We start from the raw sequence: 23,110 nt of genomic DNA, 5'->3' as shown, positions 1-23,110 counted from the left end.
TGCAACCAAGTATGCCAAAACACTGATCAGCCTGCGAACGGGGAAGCAGGCATGCGCAGACCCATATATTCTTTCCATGAGACATATAGATGCACTTGACCAGCAGTTAAATGACCAAAACTATACAAAAAGTAATGTGTATATGTTGCTTTGGGAAGTACAAGCTGACTGAAAAGACTTTAATTAATACTGGTGGACATTACTATAGAATCATGAAATGATTTCAGGTTGGAGATTAGGAATAATTTCTTCTGAAATTACTGAAAGAGCATCCAATGCACGGTACATTGTTTGCTCCAATCCACAGGGTGGCAATGTAGGCAGCCCCTTGGCCAGCCACAGCTGGTGGCAGTGCTGCTGCAAGTCTTGCATAGAGGCACAGTGCTGCTGTGACACACCATTAGCTGAGCATTTATATTGATAAAGGAAGTCAAGCTAGATGCTATACAAGCATATTTGCTTCTGCTAATGTTTAACAAACAGCGGCCACTGGAGCCTGGTATTACCAAAGTAAGAGAAACTCTGAAATGTATTCTTGGATCCTTATGCAAATTACTGCATACATGAAATTTAGAGAGAATTTTTTATACCATCCAAACATTCCATGTTGTTTATTTCATATCCCATCAATTCAACCTCCAGTAATTTGATTTCCAATGGAAGCTATGACAAGGAAGCTTGCACTGCACTAAAGAACCACAGTATTATCGGAATAATCTTGATTACCAAGGATTTATGATTACGTAGTATCATTAACTTGTGGCTATGAGAGAAACTATTTGGATGCCTTACAATCATAGTCAGATTCAGATATCAAAAGAGGCTCTATGAATGACTTCACAAAGCTCTAAAATTAAACCCTACAAGCCAGACTAAGTAGAAATATTATGAAATAAATCAGGAGATGTTTGCTTTTCCTGACTTCTTTCTGCCCATTATTTGTTACTATCTCATGTTTCCTACAGTGTGAATGCTGGGCTTGTCTCCTGATTCAAGTGAAATAATTACCTGGATAAGCCTGCAGCTCCTGGAGCATGCAGTTTCTTGTTGTTTGCCCAAAAGGTCATTGTTTTTCTCTGGGTCTGGAAATTGAGGTGCTGCAGTTTGGATGTTGTCTATTGTCAATTTTAAGTGAAAATTGATTTTCTTGTACAAGGGAAGCTGATGTATTAGGCGGCACGAACTCACGGGATGTAACGCGATAGGCCTCCCCGTGCTCGGTAATGTATATGTATGAGGCTGAAATTGGAGCCCTATATAAGGGTCTCACACGGTTCATTAAACGCCATTTTACAGCTCACCATATTGGTGTGATCAGCGTGTAACTTGGTCATGGGGCCGTCAGATGCACATTCTCAATGATGGACGTAGTTCTTTAGGTTACCTTACACAAGGCAACACTTTCTGTCTGAGCATTTAACAGAATATCTCTTACAGAGAAGGAAGAACATGCTTGAGTAATTATCATTAGCATATTCTGTGGGAAACTGAATGTAGAGATGATTCACAAGTTTATCTTCACAATAAAAAAAAATATATGAAGCCTCCAGTGGCTTGCAAGGCCAGTGGAATCACTTTACTTCATATTTGTTGGGGTTATATATGTATTTAAGTGAGTTTAAACAGGGGAGTGGCAGTGACCTTATAGGTGATTACAGTTTATTGCCAAATTATCTCCTGAATTACATTAACTGAAATCAATGCCTTATACTAGATGAACAGACTGTTCCATAAAACCTTGGCAGATAAAGCATTAATAAGTGTTGGAGCTGACTTGGTCAATTGGATGATTTGCTGACGCTTCTTTTTACCACAGGTCTGCAGTTTCAAGTTTAGTGCCAAAGGTTCACTACATATAGCTGAAGACAGCAAATAGATGGTCTCTTTTTGTGCAGATTTCTAACTAGCTGCCTGTTTCACAAACTCTTTGCCGTGGGAGCTTTTTCAGGCAGGAAATTTAAAACATGGTGAAGTTACAGCTACCCAATCCTGGTCTGGAGGACAGAATACCTTCCCATACAGAACTTGAGGTCCTTGAGAAAGAAGAGGCCGACTCCAGACCTAAATGGGACAACAAGGCTCAGTACATGCTGACTTGTGTAGGGTTTTGTGTTGGCTTAGGAAACGTGTGGCGGTTTCCGTATCTCTGCCAGAGCCATGGAGGAGGTATGTCTTTACTTTATCTTAACTAATGCTGGGTATAAGCTAGGTTTAAATTCACTTTTGGGAAACAAATAGTGGAATACTTTGTTTAGAACAGGTCATTTCCTATAGAGACAGTGATGGTCCTCTCTAGAGAAGACTGTCTGATGGAGAAGGTTATTTCACAGGTTGTAAACATCCACTAAAGTCACATTGGTGACAAGAGAGAAGGGACTGTTTTTATTTTGAGACATGTGATTGATGCAGTCAGCCTTGCGCTGTCATGTAAGCAGTATGTTTTCTCAATTTAAAATTCTAATCATGATCCTTAATGATCTTTTCATAATAGGGTTTTCACTGGTTTTTGAATGATCTGTGTATTGGCTTTAGTTTCAGTGTGCAAGCAATTTACAACATGAGAAGCAACAGCACAGAAGTAGTTGACTCTTTTTTTTAGAAGTTACTGTTATTAAGTCATTCAAATTCCAAATACATGTTGTTTACCATTTAATTTACTGAGGAGCTAGGACTAACTGATCGTATCATAGAAGACTTATTTCCCTGATTTGCTGTTAGTTCTTAAAGATGACCTTAAGCTGGATCATTGCTTAAATATTATATGACAATATTAATAACACATTGTGTCTACTTTCCCTCTCAAACAGTATTACATGTGCAGATTTGTCTTGAACCTGAATTTTCTTTAGGGAAGCAGTATGTAACTTATTTCAGATGAGAACCTGAATATGGGCCAAATGTAGGTATTTTGACAGAGAATCTTATTTGTGTTTGTTCCTCACATCTACTGCTCTAGCAAGTGATAGATTTGGGGCAGCTCAGCAGTAGCTTGCATATTGAATCAAGCTGTCAAGTTGGTAATGATGCATACAGCTATATTTCAGCACCAGGAGCTTGCCATGTCCTTGACAGTTTTCTGAAAGTCTATTCTACCTGCTACCAACTTTCCATCTTCATTGCACTCCGGGATATGAGTAAAGTGTTTATTCTTTTGGAATATTTGATTCTGAAGGAAAAAAGAGAAAATGTGTGTCTTAAAGATTCACGTTTTGAAGTAACTTTCATTAAATGTACATAGAGAGATGTTTAAGAATTGATCCTGCTGGTTGTAGCAGGGACCAAAGAGGGCTTTGTCAAGAGTTACCAATACAAACTCAGGGGCATCTGGCTACACATTATTCAGATAACTCACCTTCAAGAATAAATGTTTCTACTACTAAGGTTCTTTTTAAACATTGACTGGTGTTTAGGGCGTACAGACTGAGGTGAAGGTCATTTTCAGCATTGCCAGCTTTTGTAACAAAAGGTTTACATGTTGAAGGAGAAGAGTCCTAACCCTCATTCTGTGTATGATAGAATTAGTTATGCAGCTTTTTCCAGGTTAACCCAGACAAAGTACATGCTCCTTGCAGGTTGACTAGGAAGCAGGCTAATCCAGCACCTGAGATGGTTTTTACCATATTTCAGCACTTCACTGCCATATGAGGAGAAAGGAACATCTAAGCCTGTACCAAGATTTCTCCTTAGGAGGTTAAATGTTTAAACAATGGTACCGCAGTCCCCTCAGCCATTCCCATTCCTGTTTCTCAGGGATAGCTCCCAAATGCTTTAAGAGCAGGGTAAGAACCTGCTGCATGAAATATAGACTGCTGGCTGTCATGCACCATGTTCAGTGCTCAGATCTGCTGGGGCCCTGATGCCTTGGACCAGGGAAGGTATGAAGAGAGGTATGAAGAAGTACGAGGGAAGATATGAAGAGACAAAGGATAAGAACAAGTCCTTAGTCATCACGGAACCATAGGTTATCTCATAAAGTACATGTGGATTCAAGGCTGTGTAAGTTACCTCATGGAGATACTTTCAGAGTGGCTAGAATTGCAACCTTAGCTTCTTTATTTTTTAAGATACAAGTTACATGGACCATAGTTTGAATCCATTTATCACCAGTGAGGTCTGCTAGCAAGGGTGTATATTTTAAGCAAGGACTCTTCAGGATTAAGTTGGATGTCCATCTAGTCTGTGAATCAGCATCTGCACATTTTATATTCCTCATGAAATGTAAATGAAGCAGAGGGATTTACAAAATACACCCTTGTAGTTGATAAACTTGTTTGAAGGTGGATACTTTTTGGGGGGCTGGGAGTGAAAAACTGCCTTTGTTGGAGGTACATAGGAAGACAATGTTATATAGACAACTCTTATTTCCAAATGTTTTTGTTTAAAAACAGAATTATTTGAGGGCTGCCTCTCCCCGCACACAAAACTATGGTCACATTTTAACTATATCCAAACACAGAAAAAGAAACTGATGCTTACATGATTTCCTTTCATTGCTGTAGGTTATAAGTTTGTATTTTTAACAATGATTTACTACAGTTAAAAAAATAAATAGTACAATAGAGCATATTCCATCTTTTTAAAAATAATTTGAGTCTTAAAATCGGTAAATACGTCATTACCACCGACAAACTAGACCTCAATATACACATGATGTAAAAGCTACAGTGTTTGCCCCAGTGCTTTCAATCGTGTAATGAGATTGAGACTTCCTCTCACATGATCGCTATCTCTGACAATACACGTAGCTTTTGTTTAATCGTTATTGAGCAACATGTCATTTAATCAACTGTTAAGCATTTTTGTTTCATCCCTGATGAGCATTATAAAAAAGAGGATGTATATTTAATGTTTAATCCATCAATAAAAATAAGTCTCTAGGTCTACAGCTCACGTATGTCTCTAGTAAACACTGCCACTTTTTCATCTCCATGTGTGACACACTGAATGAAGTGGTGACAAAGACACCAGCAGTCAATAAAGGGTAGCTTCCTCTCTGGGACTGGTATTCTAACTACCACTGAGCATTCAGGATATGATAATGTGAACATCTCAGTCTGAAATTTACCTGTGTTCCCTTTTCTGTGAATGTCTTTTTTTTTTTTTCTTTCCAATTTTACATTAGAAAATCTTAGCTTACACTTCTTACAAAAAAAGATGTAGTAGCTCTACAGATGCACAAATATGTGCTCTGTAATGCAGTACCAAGGAAGGATCAGAATGCAAAATCTCAGCTGGAGAAACTTCAGACTGGAACAGCTGCTCATTATTTATATATATTTATAGTGTATTAATTATTACTATTAGGTGACATCCTTTTTCTTTCTGTATCTGTGCAAAGAAGGTCATGGAGTCCCTTTGCTGTCTCAAGAGCATGTAATGTTTAAAGACTTCTTTTACATCACTTTAATAAAAGTACCTCTTGTACGTATCCTGAGGCCTCAGGAAATCCACTGGAGCTGATGAAGCACTTGTAGCATGTCCTCTTGCCACAGAAGATGGCTTAATATTGAGAAACTTGGAGCAATATATCATGCTGTCCACTGAGAGAGTTCTTTGTGTAGGGACAGAGCTATTCCTGAATCTCATTGCCTCAGAGAGTGAAGCTCAGTGTCTATCCAGCCTGCTAGAGCTGGGTGAGTGGAGGTGCACTTTGCAGTTAAGATTTGCAATAATGCCTCAACCATGGAAAAAATGGAGCCTGAGACAGAATATAAATCAGCCTGCTTCCTACTTGAAAGTGAAAAATTGATACTACCTTTGAATGATTGCTAAAGGAAGTGTTTCATAAGGAAATGCTTCTAATTCTTCATAGAGGATGGACTGTTCTTCACTCTTTTGCTAGCAGAGGTGATAATTACAAAAAAAATACTGTTTTTCTTGGTAAGTATGATAAGAAACAAGTGGCCATAGGTTGAAATTACTATAAAGGCCGTTTACTTTGTTATTCAACAAGATCTTTGACCAGGGTGAGAATTCCTAATGAAATCCTTAAAAGATCTCATTGTGGCCCGATTAAGAATAGAGACGTGTCTCTCTTAGGAGTAAAGATGATTAGGAAGTTTACCTTAGCAGAACTAAGTGCCAGTCCATTCTTGCAAGTTGAGATTCAAAGGGTGAAAAGGAGTGCAAATGAGGAGTATTTGGATCAGGTAACTATATGGATACTGATGGTGGTCTATAGCCCCTCACAAGGGGAGCTGAGGGGCAGCACTGAGGTCTGCTCTCTGGCAGTAGCAACAAGGCCCAGGGGAATGACACAGAGCTGTGTCAGGAGAGAGTAAGGGTGGGGATTAGGGAAAAGTTCTGCACCCGAGGGCAATGGGCATGGAACAGGCTGCCCAGGGTAGCTGGCATAGCTCCAAGCTATGGGAACACAAGGAGTGTTTGGACAGCAGTTTCAGATTTGTGGTTTAACTCCCATTTTGTCCTGTGTGGAGCCAGGAGTCTTGATGATTGTCCTAGATCCCTTCCAGATCAAGGCATTCTGTGATTCATTGCTGATCTTTAATCTTTTATCTTTTTCTCTGATAAAGGTCTTTATCAGAGAAAAGTGAGACTGATGTATGATAGAAGCCTGTCCAGCACCCGAAATAGAAGATAATAAGGCAAGATTAAGATGGAGAAGGCATACAAATCTGTAGGGTCAGGTTGTAGACTATTATGAAGTGTCTTGGAATTCTGGTATAAAACTGAGAGAACACTATGGAACTGAAATTGCTGGTATAAACACAGTCATCTTGTACTTGTCTCATCTTAAGCTCAGCAGAGCTCTGTGACAGAGTCGGACACGAGGGCAAGTGTGAGCCAACCTGATCTAAGATAGGAGAAGATTACATATTTCTACCAGATTTATATCCATACATAAATAAATAACTTGAACTCCATGAAAGGATAGAGGCTGTGTATGGGGGAGTTGTCCCACTGACACTCCCATGCAGGGACAAAGTCACCAGGATTTACAGAGATGGATCAGAATGGTGAAAGAACACTTACCATGTACACTGCATAAGTCCTGCTATCTGTGAAAGCAAGAATAAAGCAGATGGGAGAAAAGTTACTTACAGGAATAGGGTGGAGTATCATTAGAGTACAAACTCTTCAGAGCCAAATCTGCATGCACTGCATGTCTTATCAGATTGAGAGGGGCCCTTAAGTGCATATCAGATCATGTTCCAGCACAGCTAAGCAGGTCTATAAAGACAAAATGGGACAAACTGTTGATTAACTCCTATGCATTGTTACCAGTGGCCCAGGGTAGTAGTAGTTCAGTTTCCCCAAGTCTAGGCTGGACCACCATCCTCCATTCCTTTCTGGTGTTATAAATGTCCTGATTTTCCTCTGAAGTGAGAGAGTAACAGTCTGGGGCACCTTGAACTAACCTGTAGCTGCAAGGACTACTTGGTTTCTGGAAAAGGGAAAGGAAGATCAGACATGCAAAGTGGGGAAGAAAGCAAATGGAATACTGCTCTTCATGATGATGTGTACGTACTGCATCTACCAAATCAACACAGTGACACTGAAGAAACTGAGAGTCAGTAGAGCTGGAAGTTTAGCAAACTTTACAAATATCAGTTCATTTTTTCAGTAAGAAAAACCATGCCCCAAATTAGTTATTCTTTTGTCTCTCTTTTGAGACCTCTTCAGTCTGTCTGTCTTGTTTTTACAGCGATAGCCAATTTTTAATGCATATCAAATGAGCTACAGTGATTTTGAATAGTTTCAGATTTTGAGTATGAAGTTTTTGTGTTGCTAAATGAAATGCCCTAAAGAACTCTGGGATGATTGTGTCTACACAATTACTTTTTGAATTCAACAGAAACATATTTTGTCGTGCATCAGTGGTTAGTCATTCAACCTGAGGTGCGGCATGTACATTTCCAAAGTGCTCGGCATTCTGAATAGCGTTTCATGCTTTTAAATGTTAGTATCAACACTGATTACCAAGTCTTTAAAATGTAAATCAAAGATAGGTGAATAAATAGAACTGTTTCAGCTCCATGAGAGTAGAAAAAAAAAGAGCATAGCTGGCTAATTTCACTATAATAGTGACCATTTGAAACAGCAATGTTGATTTTAGTGGACTTCATTCAAAATGAAGTCTTTGTGATACAGATTGTTTCTAGAACTCTTGTGTGTATGCCACTATGAAGATACACAGTGAAGCAGTTGAGCACATACTATATGTCTTTCAAAACTATTCAACTGCCTGTGATTCAAAACTATATTTCCCAATTTACAAATTTCCTCTGTCATTTTCTATACAGTTTCATTGCGTACATAAGGAAAAAGTCAACAGGTACCCAGACACGAACAGTTCATATAGTGTTCTGCAATTTTGTGTTCACGTACCTATATTATTTACTGTCTGTGATTAGGAAGCTGATGGTAGTTTGTAATGACATTCAGCTATAAGTCTACTAGGACACTATTTTCAAGCAGTTGACTCTGAACTTTGGTATTCCAGTGTGATGTTATTTGTTATTTACATGTTTCAGGTGCAGTCTACTAAGAAAAAAAAGAACAATGTCCCATACTAACCAGCCTTGTCATAATTAACAAGGTTTAAACCCTGAACTTCAGATCTCTTCTACTAGAACATAACAGTTGTTTTATACAGTTTTCAGGAAGAGTTATTGGTCATTCTATGGAGACAACCTTACTGGGGCTGGCACCTTGCTCCATGCTCCCGCCTAATCTTTTCTTAGCTCATTCAACAACTACTTATAATTCGGATGATTCACAGTTATAAAACTATAACTTTTACTGAAAAAAAATGAAAGTCATTCCAGGAAAGTAATTGTTTTACCTCCATTGCCAATCCAAAGGTGGCTCCTTCAGAGTTTAACCTTGGGAGTGAATAATTTAGATGTGTGTTTGCAGCGTGGGAAGGATAAGAATTCCTGACTGAAACCACACATAATGAGGTCTCCTTCTTGGATGTTATTCAGAGATACTGTAGATAAATCAGAGAAGGGTTTCCACAGCTCACTGTTTGAAAACCCAGAAGAGCTGAAGTTTGTGCTTTACTGTTGTATGTCAGTGACAGGAAGAACTTCTTTTTTCTTGTCCATTACAGGAGCCTTCATGATCCCTTTCCTGATTTTGTTGATTCTGGAGGGTATCCCCCTGCTCCATCTTGAGTTTGCCATTGGCCAAAGGCTGAGGAAAGGCAGTGTGGGAGTCTGGAGTTCCATTCACCCTACCCTGAAAGGTGTTGGTAAGTCTGATGAAGATATAAAAAGCCGTGTAATAAAGCACTAGAACTAAGAACAAAGCTTCAGACTTCTGTTTTGGTGTGCTGAATTCTGGTTGGACTGGATGACCTCCAGAGGAACTTTCCAACCTCAGCCATGACACTCTGTGGTTCTGTGATCATCACACACTTGAAAGGGATACAGACAGTTAAGATTACTGATGCAACAACTGTGTCTGTTAATCAGTTACAAAAGATACGGCTTGCAGAGTTTTTCAAAATCTTCTGAACTTAAGAGCTTTCAGGACCTAATCATTAGCATTTACTCTCTCACAGAGAAGTCACAACAGATTGCTTGGGAACAAATGGAGAAGGAGAGATACTAATTTGATTCCTACAGCTTTTCACAGACTGTGCCTCCCAGCTGCTAAACGTCCCATAAGAAATAAGACTAGCCCCACAGCTTTGCCTACCTTTGTGGTGACATTGTGGAAGAGAAAGACAATCACATTTAGGAAAAATTCGGTTCATCTGTGCATATACTTAGCTTCTCAGATTTCCTAAATACCAGAAGGCAAGACTGAATAGGAACTGTTTCACTGGTGGGAGTTAGCTTACCCATAAACTTGGCTCCTACATTTGCATCAGCTTCACTCACAGAGTAATTTTAGGCTTCATATGTGTGTAGGACTAACCTGTCCTGCCTTTGGGTCACACATTCACAGCGATAAATCCTACATTCAAAAGAAAGAGTAAAGAAGAGAGTGGATAGGCCACTAACCATGGAATTAGGATGGTGAGGAGGGTTGGTAAATGCTGAAGAGTAACAAGATGAGGCTCATACCATGATCCATACTTGGACCCAGAGTTGGGACTTGAACTTGTAATCCCCATTTTAGTGAGCGTGCTCCATTCTGCACACTGAAAAAAGTGGTGTTAATTCTGCCCTTGGAGTTCCTTAAGTGTTAACTTCATTTTTGCCATATTTTGGAGAGGGAAGGAAATAAAAGCATCTTTCTTTGCAGTGACAATCTAAAGACAGGATGTATTTTCACACCCTTAAAATAAGATTTGTCAAAGCTGCTTTTATATTCATATGTCTGGTTGAAATGATCTTTTACAGTTTTTCTTTTTTTTATATTCTCACTATATATATATATATATATATTTGTGTATGTCTTAAAGAACTCTGAAATTTACATTGAAATCTAATTTTTGTTATTTTTCAGGCATAGCAGCAATGTGTGTATCTTTCCTGGTGAGTCTGTACTACAATACTATCATTGCTTGGGTAATGTGGTATTTCTTCAACTCCTTCCAAGAGCCCCTGCCTTGGAGTACCTGTCCTCTCACTGACAACAGAACAGGTATGTTCTATGAAATGTTGCATTTTGTTTCATAGCACATTTATTTGTTTCTAGGGCTTTTTCTGTAAGACAACAGTAAGATAGGCCAGTACTGTCAGGAATACTGTGCTATTTTAATATTTGTGTTCTGTAAAAATATATACACACTATATAAAGATCAGTATATGTAAAGATAAGGTAAAGATCTTTGAGGCCAGCATGGATGTTTTATATGAGACTTTTAAGCTGAAGTCATTGGAAAGATTTTGACAGACGTATTTACATTCAGAACATTCACAAAGTGCAAGTTTAGCATAAGAATTAACATTTTCCAGATTTAAATGTGTTCCTTGTAACTAACAGATGTCAGCCTTATTGAAACACTGCTGAGTAGCAGTTCCGTGTTTCTTAACAGCAGTTATCAGTGCTAATAGTAAGTAGCAGAAATATTGTGAAATGGCAAAGTGACTTCATTGCTATTTGGAACAATTTAAAAAAAAAAAAAAAAGAATAAGAAAAAAAAAGCTAATTATATGTTATATTTTGAAACTTAAACCTGTAACTAGGAGTAAAATGGGTAATTTGTTTTCCATACTGATCTGAAATGGTGTTGAGAGTTCAAAAGCAATCTGGAAGTTATGAAACAGTATCTGCATATTGTCATCAGCTTTGAGCTTCTCACCTGAACAGAAATGGAAATTGTTGATAAAAGCGTGAGAGGAAATATCAAGGTTTTGTCTATACCAGTGAGAGATGCCAGACACCACCTTTCACATACACAGTGCTAAAATCAATAGCAGTCCCTGTTTGTGTTCTTCCATCTCTTCACCAAAAACCCCTTAATAGCATATTGAAAAGAAAAAGAAATGAAGAGGAAAACATAAGCGTGAACTACATTAAATATGATTATTTCTTGGTATGAGAGCAGCTTTGTTGCTCACAACCAGCCCTGCCTGAGATTGCATGGAGCAATGGAGCAGATTGCTCCCATTGGTCAGTGAGTGGCTCTTCAGGGCTGCACTTCTCTAGTCCGGCTACATACAAGGGCAGGGCAAGGCAGAGTATTGCATGGCTCAGTGTCTTGAAGGCAGCTGGAAGTCCAGCTTAGAATCGTTGGATCATAGAATATCCCAAGTTGGAAGGGATGCATAAGGAGTTCAACTCCTGGACTCCTACTTGAGCTGACAAGTCCTTAAATGATGCCCTATGAGGCAGAAAGATGAAGTATTGCTGGCTGGTGGGAGGTGAAGAGCTCTCACTCTGCAAGAGACCCTGGGCAGGTGCCCAGACTTTACTAGGCAAGACGCAGCAGGGTGTACATTGAAAGCCCAAAGCAGTTCTTTGGTTTGGCTTTTGTTTGGCTGGTTTTGGTGCTCTTTGACATGAAGTGTGAAAAGTGCACAACCATTATAAATGTATGCCTAGCTGCTTCTACATTAAAAAATAATCAATTCAGTATACAAGCATGTGTGTTCCTCTACATATTTTCCTTGGCACAAGAGGATTTTAACTTTTCTTGTTGGAAGAAGGAAAACGCATATAGAAAGAAGAATCTTTGAAAGAGCTTCAAAGAATGGTCGAATTAGGCATGGATCAATCCTTTCACTTTAACTAAGAGAAAAAACAGTGACAACTGTATCCCTGTTAAACAATACTATTTTGAAAACACTGTTCAGCAATGAAGTCTTCCAACAACAGATCTGTTGGCTTTACATAGTATAATTTTGAACGCTGGTGTTTATTATTTAACCTGCAGAATGACCATAATTTTGTGGTTACAGATTACGTAGAAGAATGTGCCAAGAGCTCTCCCGTGGATTATTTCTGGTACAGAGAAACATTAAACACCTCCACATCTATTGAAGATTCAGGCACTATACAGTGGTGGCTTCTGTTATGCTTAACATGCGCATGGGGCATACTGTATGTGTGCACAATCAGAGGCATTGAAACAACAGGAAAGGTATTCTATTTTGTTTTATATGAAACAGATGATTTTCATTATGCTGTTGTGAGTCCTTACAGCGGGTCTAAACATAGTGTAGAAACTGACTGTTTCTTGAGTGTCTAAAATTTCAGATGTCATCATAGGGGATGTTTTTTGAAGAAGGAAAGTGAATGAAATAGAAGTTGATCTGATTTAATCTGATTTTATTGATGTGGACATCGGTGTGAGCAGCTCAGCTTTCATGTCCATAGAGACCCTAGAAGAACACTTCTTAAGTATCTCCACGTTAACGCTAACATTAGACTTTAACACGGGATTGAGGCACTCGTCTTTTGCTGACTGTTCTCTTCAAAACATATCTGTGGAAATTTCCTTGGGTGTGTGCCAGTTCTTAACATCAACTCTCTGCACAAGTAAACAACATCATTCTGAGACGCCCTCAGATAAGCATTTCATTCTAAGTGTTTTATTTACATACTCCTCATGCAGGCCGTGTATGTAACATCAACTCTTCCATACCTTGTGCTTACCATTTTTCTAATCCGTGGCTTGACGCTGAAAGGATCAGTCAATGGAATTGTGTTTCTCTTCACTCCAAATGTAAGTCACTGCTTAGTCTATGCCTTACCGAAACACGATGGAGTTCCCTCTGTAATTAACAACTGAGTGAAAATGAAAACCCTCTGGTCATGCCTTTATTATGGAATCAGAATTACTCAGGCTGGAAAAGACCTCAAAGATCATCAAGTCCAACCGCAGCCTAATCATGGTACCCTAACTCTAACAATCCTCTGCTAAATCATATCTCTGAGAAGAGATATTTCTGGCTGTCCCTCAGGAGTCTTAAAAGCCTTGATCCTGACAGGTGAATCTTTCTTTACATCAGATATAAAATATACACAGACAAATGTATGCTCCTTTTCCCTATCTCCTCCCTCAAAATTTGTTATAAAAAATAGAAGGATCATTGCTGAGAGATGCAAGGGAGTTGTTTCAAGGGAGCTTTCTATCTTTTCCAAGGATGTCGTGTATCCTAGTTAAGGGGTGAGTCTAGATTGAAAGCACAAGTCACATAGCTGAGAGGAGAACCATCAAATTGTGACAGCTGCACAGAAGACCTATTAGGATGGTTTTACTATGCAACAGATTTTAAGCAAAATTTGAAAGGATTTTCCTTTTCCATGAGCAGACCTCTGAGTGGTCACTACTAATGCTAAATACTGACTTCTCTGGAAATGGGCTCAGCAACTGTCAGCTATTTACAAGAAAGTAAGCTGTTCATCAGTTTTCAGGAAACTTGTAGGAAACTTGCAGATAGGCTTGCAATTGAGAAAAAAAGAAAGTAAGTTTGACAAAAGAACTGAGTTTTTACACTCTAAAAAATATTAAGTACTTCATGTCTGACATTCTTGTTTTAAATTCCTCATATTCAGCCTGACTAGCAATGTTACATAGATTGTATGTCTGATACCCCAGGTTACTGAGCTGGCTAACCCAGTGACGTGGCTGGATGCGGGTGCGCAGGTGTTTTACTCTTTCTCCCTGGCCTTCGGAGGCCTCATTTCATTCTCCAGTTACAACCCTGTTCAGTAAGTATTGAGGCAAAAGCCAAATGTTACACGAATATTTAATTCTTTCAAATGAAGCCTATTTACTTCTGCCCTTCTGTTATGCAGTAATTACAAGTCTGGGACACCATCCTGTCTGCCAGGTAAGGCACAATTTGTCTTGCTGACCCTGCTCTTAGGAGCCAAAGATTCCAGGTCCAAGGGCTGGCTGATTTCCTACAGAACAACAGAATGGGTCATGCTAGAAAGCAGGGACTGGCTACCTGCCACAAGCCAGGAGCATGGCTTTGCTATTCCTCTTCACACAGCTGAAGCCAGCTAATGTTACACGCGTTTCAAAGCAATTCACAGACCACAGCTGTAATCTTTTGTTTAGGGATTAGAAGATATATTTAGGATTTTTTTTAATTCAGATTCAGTTCCTTCCATTATGCATGAGAAGGGGCCAAGGAAGACTTGGAGTACCAACACTCTTCACCTGCGGACTGACCCAACCACCAAATTGTGATGTAGTGTTGCATTTTGCCTCCCAAAATATTGGAGCTGCCATCAGTGTTTCTCAGTGCCTGCCATCCCTTCAGCATTGTCTTTCTGAAAGCCAAACTCTGTGGCATTGTCTGAGCCCAATATTACTGACAAATATCTCCAAATTAAATTTTGAATATCTGGTTTGGTCACATTTGTGTCGAGGAGGAGCCTGAGCATCTCGCTTTCTCTGAAAGAAATACATTATTCAAGCCTGTCTCATGCTACAGTGAGAAAAAAAAATGACAGCAGAAACAGCAAAGAATTTCAATCCAATGCCCCCAACCCCTTACAGACTTTCTTGCAATTATACGAATCAGGAAAGCTTACAAGTCTTTGCTGGCTTTCCTCTCCTCTTGAAGCTGATCATAAAATTGAATATGACAACATCAGATTAATGCCAATGGCCCTGCCTTGCCCGAGAGAAATACAATAACCAGGGTTTTACAACCTTCTAATAAAACCATTAACTAATTTCATAGTGATTCTTTATCTTTCCTCTCTGGGTATGCAGATTTTCCATCCCAGCACAAACAAGAAAAGTCTCTACAAAGCAATTTAGCTTTCTCAGCAGAATAAATTGCCTCTCCCACTTTCTCAGCATACCATTCCCATAGTATTTCCAAAGTTCAGAGACATTTTGAGCCATCTTGCATCCAATGGTCAAAAAAACCTTCCAAAATACTCTTGGCTACTGTATCTTCACCATACCACAGTTTTGTTTTTTCCTCTTGGCTGATTTCAAACCCAAATCTTTCACCTCGCAGCAGAATACTCTACCTGCATCCTACAGTAATATGTGTGTGCATACATGCACGTGAGGCACAAAGAGGAGAAGACATACTTTTTTACTCTTCCCATTTCACTTGCCATGATACTTAGAAAAAACGAAGGCAATCATTCCTTATGCACAGAGTGATTTGAGGAAAAAAAAAGAAAAATACATAGCTGTTAGTTTGCTTAAGGCACTGAGTTTGAATTCACCAAATCTATCTTTAACAGCTGCACTAAAGTAACCTTAGAGCCCATACTGATGTACATACACACCTGTAAACTACTTTTTTGTTAGTCTCGGTAGCCAGTTTTGGGGATGTGTTTGAAATCCATCATCTCTTCTCTCTGAATTGCAGCAATAACTGTGAGAAAGATGCTGTGATTATCTCCGTGATCAACGGTTTCACATCCATCTATGCAGCGACTGTCATATACTCCATCATTGGATTCAGAGCCACAGAAAGATACGATGACTGTTTCGACAAGTAAGTTATTGAAAAAGCAGAATATCCACATTTGTTTGGCTGAAGCACTTCTTAGCCTGACAATAATGCTTCTGTCATTTCTGAACAACTACAGCTCATGAACACGTGCTTTTGGACTGCTCACTACTTCAGAGAATCAAAAGAACCTCACAGGGAGTGATAATTATCTGAGCCACTTTATTTCCTACACAGACGTAGTATAAGCAACCATATTTTACATTATTCCTTGCTGTTTCCAAAAGTAATAGGGGAGGAGGACGTTCTGTATTTGAATGGTGGTGGCTTTTTTCCCTGAAACACTTGAGATATAACTGCAGTTAGTGTGACAATTTATGCCAGTGTCAAGGTGGATTCAGTTCATGACATATTTTTTTCATCAGAGCATACTATAATACCTATAGTTTTAGAGCAAAATGAAATAATGCTGAGAAGTGGCCACATCTGGACTACAGTGTAGGCACTTAAGTACTGCTACTGATTCTGCACGCTACATAACTACCCAGAGCTAGAGAGTAATTAATCTTCCCATTTTAATTCATTTAATTTTTATCAGACACATAAAAATTGTCTAGCAACTTTACTAAAAATTGCAGAATTCAGAATTATCTCTGCCAGCTGAGCCAATGTATGGGATAGATGCAACATATCCTTAGTCAGCTCAGTGTTTACTTTGCCTCCCACAGAGCTTAAATGCTTGGGTGTCACAGAGGTACCTAATTTCAGTGGAGAAACTCCGACTTCTTTCTCACCTGGGCTGCCAGGTGTCACAGGTTCCAGTTAGTTCCCATACCCAGCTGGGAAAGTTCATGATGTGTAACCACAGGCACCTGACACATCCCCAAGAGCTTCCCAGCCTAAACAGCTGAGCACATCCCTTGCAGTGCAAAGAGGGGAAGCTTGCTGTTGTGGGAGTCCCTGAAGTGTCTGATCCCTTTAGCTGTGATCTGGGTACAGAAAAACATCACTGGGCTCACATGGGAAAAAGAAAGAGAGAATTTCACTTGCATGAAACCCCTGGACTTCCCAATTTCCTAATTTGATCCTGAGCAGCAAAAGCTGATTCACAGAATTATAGAATCACAGACTGGCCTGAGTTGAAAGGATCTCAAAGATCATCTAGTTTCAACCTTCTGCTACAGGCAGGGGTGCCAACCACCAGACCAGGCTGCCCAGAGCCACATCCAGCCTGGACTTTGATTCTTTTGAACCCTCTTTACCAAAGACACTGTGCTCTTAATAACTTGAGGATTAAAATGAATACTGAGGGTGTTATAAATAAGCAATTTCAAAATACTTGTATCTCACTTTTACAGAAATATTCTTACCTTGATGAATGCATTTGATTTGCCAGAGGGCAATGTAACCCAGGATAACTTTGAGCAAATGAAGCAGCTGTGCAACATGACTGATCCTGTCACTTTTGCAAGCCTTAATTTTGAAACCTGTGACCTGACAAGTTTATTAAGTGAGGTAAGTTTTACATCATATCTCATACCGATACCATTCATATTGCAAAAACTGTAGCAACGTTTTTATTCTTAATCTATTAACATTTTTCATTATGAGTGTGGATGAGAGGTTTTTTTTTGGCATTGTATTTTTTTCGTTTTCTTAACTATGTTTCTACCTATTGAGGTTTGCTTGGAATGCTCTTGGGCTAAAATATTACTTCCTTTTATTCCATAGGATATTGTTTTGCTTTTGAAGAGAGAGGCATTTTAAAAGTGATTCAACTCCTCTGAAAAATTCTTTCAATTATGACCTGCTGTAGCTGTCAAAACATCAGCAGGCATTTCTATACCGCTACCTGTCTGCAGCCGTGGTGGCAGCTTCTGGTACATGTGATGTACAAACAGCCCTCTCACTGGTCATAAAAGTTTCTTTTGGTTTATATCATCCTTTGATGAACAGCTCATCATTGCTACCACTTTCCACCACAGTTGCTCTTAGTAGTAGTACTTTACGGATGGCAGAACTATGCTAGGACAAACAGGTTATCAAGGCTAAATTGGAATTATAGAACCATAAAATGATTCAGGCTGAAAAGGACCTCAAAGCCCACCCAGCCCTACCCCTGACATGGGCAGGGCTGCCCCCCACCAGCTCAGCTGCTCAGGGCCCCATCCAACCTGGCCTTGAGCACCTCCAGGAATGGAATACCACAGCTGCTCTGCATTGGAAATGGAATTATACAGCTTTTTGTTTTCCAGTTCCATGAAATAGGGTTTGTATTCTAATTACAGTGAATACATTGCTGCACTTTGGAGGTCTTTGTGGAAAAAGAAAGTATAATTACTGTTGCATGCTGTAGTGTGTACACCAACTCCAGTGACTATAGATGTAAATTTAAAGGCTGTGTGATGTTAACGAAGCAAATTTTTGGAGCTTCTGAAATCTTATGCAGGGAGTTGAAGGAACCGGCTTAGCCTTTATTGTCTTCACTGAAGCTATCACCAAGATGCCTGTCTCACCTTTGTGGTCCATCCTCTTCTTCATCATGCTCTTCTGCTTGGGTTTATCATCTATGTTTGGAAATGTAGAAGGTGTGCTTGTGCCTTTACAAGATCTGAAGATCGTACCCCCTAAATGGCCTAAAGAACTCGTTACAGGTAAGTGCTTTATCAGAGACAAGTGATCTCCACCCCATTCAATTAACAACTGATATGCTAAAAAATGCAGTGTTACCCAAACAGAATTATGGGCAAGTTTGTCCTAAAATTGATAAACAATTTGGGGCCCATATATATATTTATTTACATACACACATATATATGTACATACAGAAAAGATCCAGTGAGGCTTTATTCAGGCTAGAATTGAGTAGTGACCAAAAATGGAAACGAAGGGCCTTCCCTGTAGTCCTTGAATCTCAATGCTTATAGCAGCGCCATGTGAGGAATCTTTTGGAATAGAAGATATTCTGATCTTGTGCATTTTGTGTTGGATACCCAGAAAATGCTTCTGCTCAAGGGGATGTGGCTCAGTTCTCTACCAGACTTGTTCTCAGTTCCCTAGCAGGTACTTTTCCTCTGGAAGCCTTCTACAAAATGACATAGTTCTGCAACAGCAGTGGCTGCCCTGCTCACCTGGACATGGCCACAATGTTCTGATACAAGCAACTTCTCAGTACGCATGAGGAACCCAGCAGTCCACCCAGTTTCCCTGGTTTATGGTTGATTCTTTGGTTACTTTTGGTTTTGTGTCTAAATGTGCTGCTGTTTTGTATTCTGTTTTTTGCAGGTATCGTCTGCTTAGGGTCTTACTTGATAGCTTTCATTTTTGTCCTGAGGTCTGGCAATTACTGGCTTGCTCTGTTTGACAGTTTTGCTGGCTCCATTCCTTTGCTAATAATCGCCTTCTGTGAGATGTTCTCAGTTGTCTACATTTATGGAATAGACAGGTATGAAACACAAGTTAAACATCATTAGACAGTAGTTTATATATTGAGTAGTTGTATAGCTGCAGTTCTGCTGCAACTCAGTGCACAACACTTCTGTTATAGAAGTCACTGGAATTATGCAACTGTAGTTTAGGGTGGCTTATATGATGTAGAAGAAATGGTGCTTTGTTAGGGATTTGGTGGGGATTGCTGCTTGTATGTGAAAGATTTAAGCTATTTCGTTAATGCATTGTGACAGATAATCTTCTGTAACAATCAGCTAAAATAAATACGTTCCTAAAATGCTGGAAGAGAATATCAAGCGTTACTAAGTGCATTAATGCCACTATAACTCATTAATGTTGTAAATATGGCAACGTTTACAGCAAACCTTCATCTGAAGAACTGCATAAAGTATTTAATTAGCGGAAGCAAAGCACAAGCACACTGGCACTGAGCTAAAAGCTTAAAACACAGGTATATTCCAGGATTGTTTAAAGCAAATGCCAGATGATACTGTCCAAAGCAGGCATCCCCATGCAGATCATAGATACTGCTTTACAATAGGATGCAAATCCAAGGATACCGAGATATGTTCCTGTTAGATTCAAGGCCTTATCAATTCCAGCAGTGAGTAATTATCCTAGTGACTTTTTAGAGACTTCATCCTTCTCCCTATTCATAATTAATACATAAGAAATAAATACATTAAAAAAAGTGTGAGGCCTTCAGTCACCCATAGGTCTTGCTCAAATCTGTACTAGCCCAAGCTGTGCTGCTCCTAGTGATGGGCAAAGGACTTTTGGCCCCTGTTCCCACAATGAGAGTCTAATGCTGCATGAGGAGGTGAGAATCTGCTTAGATAAATTCACTCCCTGTCTCAGCTCCTCAATACCACGTCCCATGAACACTGTTGGGCTCTCCGGCCTCCAAATCCCTGAGTCTCCTCAAGATGCAATCCTGCCTTGGCAGGAGCAGTGCAAAATGCAACCCCTCAGAGCTGGCAGGCAGGGAAGAGCGCTCTCTGCAGAGGGACAGGGGGAATTCATTCAGGGAAAGGAAGGAAGTGGGTCCAAATCTGGATCTGAATATTTTATTTTGGATTGCTCATTAGATCCAAAACAAAAAAAGAAGAAAGCTTCTTTAGTTTTGTTGGCAAATTTGGCTTTCGTGTGTGGTTGTGGGGAGCCATGTGTGCCTAGGGAAGGTTAAGGAACAATAGAGGCCTCAAACTGCTAAACTAGTTTTTGTTTAATAGTCTGTGCACGCAGCGCTGCATTATGTGTAGGGTCATAAACAGGGATCAGGATTGTGCTGACATCACCTGCAGCACAGGGACAGATTCTTCTTGTGGGGACATATTTGCTCCATTTTCTACTGTATGCTCTGTGCTTAACCCAAATGACGCAGTTTTAGGTGCCCTTAATGAGCAAGTGTAAAGTTAAATACAACTCAAACCGAGATCACTGATAGAAATCCAAATTAAGCAAGCGTTATCCATAGAATCTAATTTTTTTAAATCATTCCAATTGCTTCTCTGTTATATTGTATCTCCTTTTAATTGATGCAGCTCTGAGGTGCTTGCAAAAAAACCCCAACCCTGATATAACTACCTGAAACTCCACCTACGCTAACTCTTGTTCTGAAATTATTTCATGTATGCTTCAGAGAACTCTTGAAGAAAGTACCTTTCCAAAAATAATTTTCCTGCCTTGCTTTTGGGAACTATGAGTTAGAAACTTATAATGTAATTACAGTAATCTCTGCATAAATTCAGACTGCGTGGGTCTACCTTCAGGTGTCAATGTCTGTCCTCCACTCACACAGACATTAGCAAAGAATGGGGAATCACAGTTCAGTGTCACTTGAACTCTCCTGCTTCCGGGCCTGTAGCTTTTGATCCTTTCCTGTTTTTATTGTCCTGAAGTTCCTGTTTTTGCTCCTAGGTTTAACAAGGATATTGAGTATATGATTGGACACAAGCCCAATATATTCTGGCAGGTTACCTGGAGAGTTATCAGTCCTCTCATTATGTTAGTTATCTTCTTTTTTTATTTTGTGGTGAAAGTCAATGAAGAACTGCTCTACAGTGTTTGGAACCCTCAATACGTAAGTTTATAAAACCAAAATATTTATTTAGAATTTCTTGATATCTCCTTCTTCAATGTAAGAGTCACAGTCAGTTATATTAACCTTCTATCTCAAACAAGCTTTTTTGAACAAAGAAGTTCAAATATAAACAGGGGATAATAGAAAAGTAGCACTTCAAAAAATAAGTCCAAAATTCAGCTTTACTGAATTGGACAGAACCCTCAACCACAGGGTTAGAGATTTTCTTCTCTGCCCTTATGAAACAGGAAACTGACCTTGAATCAGCAAATCCCTGTGCCTTTTGTGGCAAACTGCTGCTGTGGTTCTGTTTCTCTTCTATTAAAAAACAGAATGCACACGATTTCAGGTATTTTCTCCTCTCACTTCCTATAACTTATTTTATTCCTTCAGGAAGAATTCCCAAAACCACAGAAGATTGGATATCCCGGTTGGGTGTATGCAATTATTGTAATCCTCGCTGGCGTACCGAGTTTGGTCATCCCTGTCTTTGCCATCTACAAAGCCATCAGAAGTTGCTGTCAGAAGAGGAAGGACCGTACAGGCCTTATAAGCTCAATATCTGAGACTTCTGTTAATGGCAACTTAAAGAATTCAGCATAGAAGCATGTAAAAATGTGGAAGAATGCCTTGCTAAGAAAGCCAAAAGATTTTCTTTAAAGAATTCAGAATCAAATCTATTACCACAAAAGGATAACTATGTGTTGTTTCCAAGTAAGCATTTGCTTGCTTAGGATTGCAAGGCGCAGTGAAGAAGTAATAGCTTGGATCCTGTGAGCCACATTTGCAAGTGATTGTGTAAACAGGCCAAATAATTTCTCCTTCTTCTGGTTTTGAAGACAGTTTGTTTGCAACTGGCTTGGAGGACTCTGTCCGGGGATGCACTGCACTTGGCAAGCCATATGTGACTCTTCTCTGTCCAAACATTGTGGTTGGGTGACCAAACTGGAGGGTAATTTATACTGACTTCTATTGTACATTAAATTGTTTTTATTTTACATGCCACCATGTTGCACAAAGCCCCCAATATTATATCTCATTCAGAAGTTGAAAATATTTAATAAAAACATTTCTAAGAACTAGAAAGATAGATTGATTCATGTATAATTCTGGGTATTTTATTATTTTCCTGTCCAAGTTCCTAGCAGCCTCAAGTTGCACCAAAGGAGGTTTATATTGGACATTAGGAAGAATCTCTTCATGGAGAGTGATCAGTCATTGGACAGGGCTGCCCAGGGAAGTGCCCTGTCCCTGAAGGTATTTAAAAGACAGTGGATGTGACATTAAGGGACATGGTTTACTGATGGGAGAGGTCAGGCTTATGGTTGTACTTGAATGTCTTTTCAAACCTAGATGGCTGTATGATTCTCTGGTTCTATGATATCTACAATAGAGGCTACTTTTAGACTATACCTACACCAACTAGGACAGTGAAGTACAGGCAATATATTTATTTGCATTTCAACTATTTTTTAAGAAATATTCTTAGAATATTAAAATACTACAAATACCTATGAATAATAATAATCTGAATAATAATATCTGAAAAGTACTTACAGTGAAAGCAGGGTTGGTCTCCTCTCACTGGTGACAGGATGAGGGGAAATGGCCTCAATTTGCACCAAGGTGAATTTAGGTTGGATATCTTGAAACACTTCTTTACAGAAAGGGTTATTAAGCACTGGAATAGGCTCCCCAGGGAGGTGGTTGAGTCACCATCCCTGGATGTGTCTAAAATCCATGTGGATGTGGTGCTCAGGGACATGATTTAGTGGAGGGTTGT

At 39.4% G+C, this 23,110-nt stretch overlaps 1 protein-coding gene across 1 annotated transcript; it reads left to right on the top strand.

Moving 5' to 3' along the window:
• The first annotated feature begins 1,789 nt into the window (after positions 1 to 1,789).
• SLC6A19 (solute carrier family 6 member 19) lies at positions 1,790 to 22,413 on the top strand. Its single transcript, XM_015854284.1, has 12 exons — positions 1,790 to 2,166; positions 9,077 to 9,217; positions 10,423 to 10,560; positions 12,321 to 12,502; positions 12,977 to 13,087; positions 13,964 to 14,076; positions 15,711 to 15,839; positions 17,153 to 17,309; positions 18,244 to 18,448; positions 19,080 to 19,239; positions 21,165 to 21,327; positions 21,721 to 22,413. The coding sequence occupies exons 1-12, from the start codon at positions 1,965 to 1,967 to the stop codon at positions 21,928 to 21,930; spliced, it is 1,911 nt and encodes a 636-aa protein (XP_015709770.1). The 5' UTR covers positions 1,790 to 1,964; the 3' UTR covers positions 21,931 to 22,413.
• The last annotated feature ends 697 nt before the right edge of the window (positions 22,414 to 23,110 follow it).

Source organism: Coturnix japonica, chromosome 2, assembly GCF_001577835.2.
Source record: "Coturnix japonica isolate 7356 chromosome 2, Coturnix japonica 2.1, whole genome shotgun sequence".
Taxonomy (NCBI): Eukaryota; Metazoa; Chordata; class Aves; order Galliformes; family Phasianidae; genus Coturnix; species Coturnix japonica.
Note: the sequence above shows the minus strand (reverse complement) of the source record. Positions and strands in the feature narration are given on the sequence as shown.

Bases quoted from the DNA above. Each gene is read 5' to 3' on its own strand.
- SLC6A19 (XM_015854284.1), top strand. From the start codon at position 1,965: ATGGTGAAGTTACAGCTACCCAATCCTGGTCTGGAGGACAGAATACCT. The intron at 9,218-10,422 runs GTAAGTCTGATG...GTTATTTTTCAG, and splicing joins CCCTACCCTGAAAGGTGTTG to GCATAGCAGCAATGTGTGTA. The intron at 12,503-12,976 runs GTATTCTATTTT...CTCCTCATGCAG, and splicing joins GCATTGAAACAACAGGAAAG to GCCGTGTATGTAACATCAAC.